The 3,864-nt window shown below is 45.3% G+C and overlaps 3 protein-coding genes across 3 annotated transcripts; 1 reads left to right on the plus strand and 2 right to left on the minus strand.

The window, feature by feature from the left end:
- Window positions 1-6: 6 nt before the first annotated feature.
- Window positions 7-2,176, minus strand: LOC9652954 (mitoferrin; the record flags this gene model as incomplete). The annotated part of the gene is made up of 3 exons (XM_002994704.2): window positions 2,158-2,176; window positions 362-1,077; window positions 7-101 (listed from the first exon to the last, which is right to left on the minus strand). Coding segments are annotated over exons 1-3 (830 nt in total), but the record flags the coding sequence as incomplete, so codon positions are not given.
- On the plus strand, window positions 2,175-2,801 carry LOC9652956 (neurofilament medium polypeptide). The gene has a single exon (XM_002994703.2). The coding sequence runs from the start codon at window positions 2,175-2,177 to the stop codon at window positions 2,799-2,801; it is 627 nt and encodes a 208-aa protein (XP_002994749.2).
- A 225-nt stretch (window positions 2,802-3,026) lies between these two features.
- Window positions 3,027-3,858, minus strand: LOC9652955 (mitoferrin; the record flags this gene model as incomplete). The annotated part of the gene is made up of 3 exons (XM_002994705.2): window positions 3,027-3,142; window positions 3,259-3,418; window positions 3,679-3,858. Coding segments are annotated over 3 exons (447 nt in total), but the record flags the coding sequence as incomplete, so codon positions are not given.
- Window positions 3,859-3,864: the final 6 nt, after the last annotated feature.

A 3,864-nucleotide genomic window follows, 5' to 3' on the forward strand; every position in this document is an offset into this window, starting at 1 on the left:
GTTAACCCCTTGAACAGGGCCGCCGAGCCCTCACGGCGAACAATCTCCTTCACCACTTGTGTGACGGAGCTGGTTGAGTACTTGGTTGCACCGCAAACACCCTGAGAACAGCCACATCCAGAATTTAGAGCCATCGCAACTAAACTAGCATACGAAACGAACACTCATCTACATGCACAAGCATCCTAGAACTCAAGAAAGAAACGCTAAACCAGACCACAAGAACCAACACTATAAACTCTAAACAAAAAATACAACTCTGTGAAAGCAAAACTTTCAACTCCCATCTAAGAAGAGTGGAACTGAAACAACGGAAAGCTTGATGAAACACTCGCTTCTCAGAGACAAAAGAGACACATACCTGGCACTGGAGCCTCGTCTTGACAACATCAAACGGAGTAGTGATCCCACTCGCCAGCGCTCCGGCGGTGCCACCGGCGGCAACATGCGTCAACAAGTGATCGTCCCCAGCCTGATCCGGATACAACTCGGACAAGATCTTCTTGGCAGCCTCATACGCCGCAAAGTGTACCCCGGTGAACGGAATGTTCATCAAAACCGTGGTCCTGTACGAGGCGTAGAACCCCGCAAGCCCCTCGCTCCTGTAAATCCTCGCAACGCAGTCCGCCACCCCCTGGTATGGACTCCGGCTTAGCTGCAACCGCTGCTTCACCACGTCCATGGGCGTGAGCACCGTGTCGCTAGCGACGGTGGCGCAAGCCCCGGACGCCATATGGACTAGAGGCTGGTGGCCATCGCGGTTGCCTCCAAACTTCTCCTTGAAGAACTCGTAGCATCCAAAGTAGACCGCGTGGGACGGCCCAGCGCCGAGAACCATGGCTCCCAATCCTCGGTAGAACCCCGCCAGACCTTCCACCACTGCCTTGGTGAGCGATGGAACTGGGGAGCCGCACGGGCAGGACGAAGGAACCGATAGCATCTGGACGCCCGTCTTGACAGTGTCGACCGGGAACATTGCCATGTGCTCTACCACGCCGGCGATGGATCCCGCCAGCATGTATTGCCGAAATCCCAGGCCATCGTGGGGATCTTTCTCCTCTAGCGTAGGCGGCGCCGCTGATGGACAGCGGGAGATTTGTCTCTACTGCCATTGCATTTGGCTTCCACAAATATTGTATGGAGTAGTAGGATTAGTCTTTTGACTCAGCACTTAAGCGCCGTGCCATTGAAGGTGTCGCTTCTCTCCAGATTGAAGCAGCGCTCCTCGCAGCGATGGTTGCAAGTTAATGATATTTATGTTATTTTGGAAGATTTTGTTTGAGTAAAATTATCATTTGGAAAAAATACAAAAATATATTGAAAAATACAATGAAGTTAAAATTTAATGTTTAAGATTTATATCATTAGAAGATCTCCCCAAAGTTATTGTTATTATTTTATATTGTTATGATATGTAATTTATTACTAATATATTATTTGCCGAAATGGACATTTATTTGGCAGATATTCAAGAGAAGCATCTAATTTACCCTTTATATACCAACCAAAGTAAATGAGAGGTGTAGTTTTGAACTTTAAAGAAAAAATGAATTAATTTTATTTCAAAATTAAATGAAAACTTCAGAAATTAACTAAAAATTATAAATTTTAATTATTTAAATTAAAAATTATATAGATTATTCTAAAGATATCATGTTCATGTATTTAGAAATTAAATTGTTTTTGCAATTGCCCTTTTAATCTCTATAATATATAAAGCATCACTCACAGTATAAATGTCAGGATGAAGAGTTATTCTTAATACAACTCTTTTGGTTATTAAATTTTGCTATAATAACAATCAAAAGCCTCACAACTTTCATATTAATTTAACGTGTGCAAATAAAATATAAATAAATATAGCAAAATTAAATTTATGAAATTAGATAGACAAGAGGAAACACTAATTAATGCACTATATCAAATAAAATTTAAGTAAATAAATTTATTTGCACAAGTATTTGCACAATGTGGATTCCCATTTCACAACATCATTCCAACTAAAGTTTAAAGTTAGCATAATTATAATTAATATTACAATTCATCCTTTTAATTTTAATTAAACTAATTAAAAAGGCACCTTTATGAAAATAAGTATAAATGTGTGGACCCAGAATGTGTACACTAGGGTTTATTGCATCATGAAGAGGAAGGCACAGGACGCAGAGATCCCCATGCTCGATGATCTGGAAGACGAGGTCCAAGGCGACGGATGGGAGTACGAGGGAGGCTTGGCTTGCCCTCCTTGGGACCCGGAAGCTCTCAAAAGCTTCTGCGCCATGGACGACTGGTGTGGAGAGCCGGTGATGGCGAGAGTCAAGCCCAAAGAGCCCGCGAACAAGCCCAAGATTTCGAGCGAGCCCGAGAGGCCAGCGACTCCGAACAAGCCCAAGAGAAAGAGTTCGAGCGAGCCCAAGAGGCCCAAGACTTCGAGCGAGCCCAAGAGGCCCAAGACTCCGAGCGAGCCCAAGCGGCCAAATATTTCGAGCGAGCCCAAGAGGCCCAAGACTCCGAGTGAGCCCAAGCGGCCAAAGGCTTTGAAAAGCTGTGGTGGTGAGGCCAAGACGAGGAAGAACGCGTCCGCAAAGGTGACGCCCGAGCTGCGAGCTCTGCTAGCGAAGGTGAGGGCTACGCTGCCCGAGCAAATCGACTGCCCGTGGTGTGGGCGCATGTGGTGCACGAGGTTCTACGATTTCAACAATTACAAGCCTGGGCAGCCGAGGTACCACTGTAAGCCATGCAAGCTTACCTGGACCAAAGACAAGGTGCCAAGGCCAAGGAGCAAAAGGCCAGCATTCTAGACGATGTTTCTTCTCACCTTAGATCAAAGAATCATATACAAATTTTTCTTACACGCTCGCTCATCGGAGTTTGTCTGTGAGCGCGTTGTTGGCACTGGAAAGAAAAAACGAAGGGGAATTTGATTTACCAGAATTTCTAGCTTGCTACACCCACTTGGAATACCAGAAATGAAGAAACGAGGAAAAGAAAAGAAAACAGAACGCTACGTTTATACGCCACGCATCTTTAAAATTTTAAAGCTTTTTTGATTCAAAGTATAAAGCAAGAACAATGTAGGCAAAGTATTGCAACTTCAAACAGTAGAGTCTTTCATAATTTGCTTCCCAAGTGCGAGAAACAACTGTAAAATTTCCAGTGTCAAAATTTTCGAAGAGCCAATACAAAGAATCTCGTGATGCTCTGGGAGGCATCAATCCGAGCCATGACTCGCGTTCCAACTTTGCAGGAAGCTCTTACCGGCTTCGTAAGTGGACCAGCTGATGGCTGCCGCAGGAGTGTGAAACAAAACTCTAGGCTTTAACCCCTTGAACAGGGCCGCCGAGCCCTCACGGCGAACAATCTCCTTCACCACTTGTGTGACGGAGCTGGTTGAGTACTTGGTTGCACCGCAAACACCCTGAGAACAGCCACATCCAGAATTTAGAGCCATCGCAACTAAACTAGCATACGAAACGAACACTCATCTACATGCACAAGCATCCTAGAACTCAAGAAAGAAACGCTAAACCAGACCACAAGAACCAACACTATAAACTCTAAACAAAAAATACAACTCTGTGAAAGCAAAACTTTCAACTCCCATCTAAGAAGAGTGGAACTGAAACAACGGAAAGCTTGATGAAACACTCGCTTCTCAGAGACAAAAGAGACACATACCTGGCACTGGAGCCTCGTCTTGACAACATCAAACGGAGTAGTGATCCCACTCGCCAGCGCTCCGGCGGTGCCACCGGCGGCAACATGCGTCAACAAGTGATCGTCCCCAGCCTGATCCGGATACAACTCGGACAAGATCTTCTTGGCAGCCTCATACGCCGCAAAGTGTACCCCGGTGAACGGAAT

This window comes from Selaginella moellendorffii, unplaced genomic scaffold (genome assembly GCF_000143415.4).
Source record: "Selaginella moellendorffii unplaced genomic scaffold, v1.0 SELMOscaffold_618, whole genome shotgun sequence".
Taxonomy (NCBI): Eukaryota; Viridiplantae; Streptophyta; class Lycopodiopsida; order Selaginellales; family Selaginellaceae; genus Selaginella; species Selaginella moellendorffii.

Bases quoted from the DNA above. Each gene is read 5' to 3' on its own strand.
- LOC9652956 (XM_002994703.2), top strand. From the start codon at position 2,175: ATGCTCGATGATCTGGAAGACGAGGTCCAAGGCGACGGATGGGAGTAC.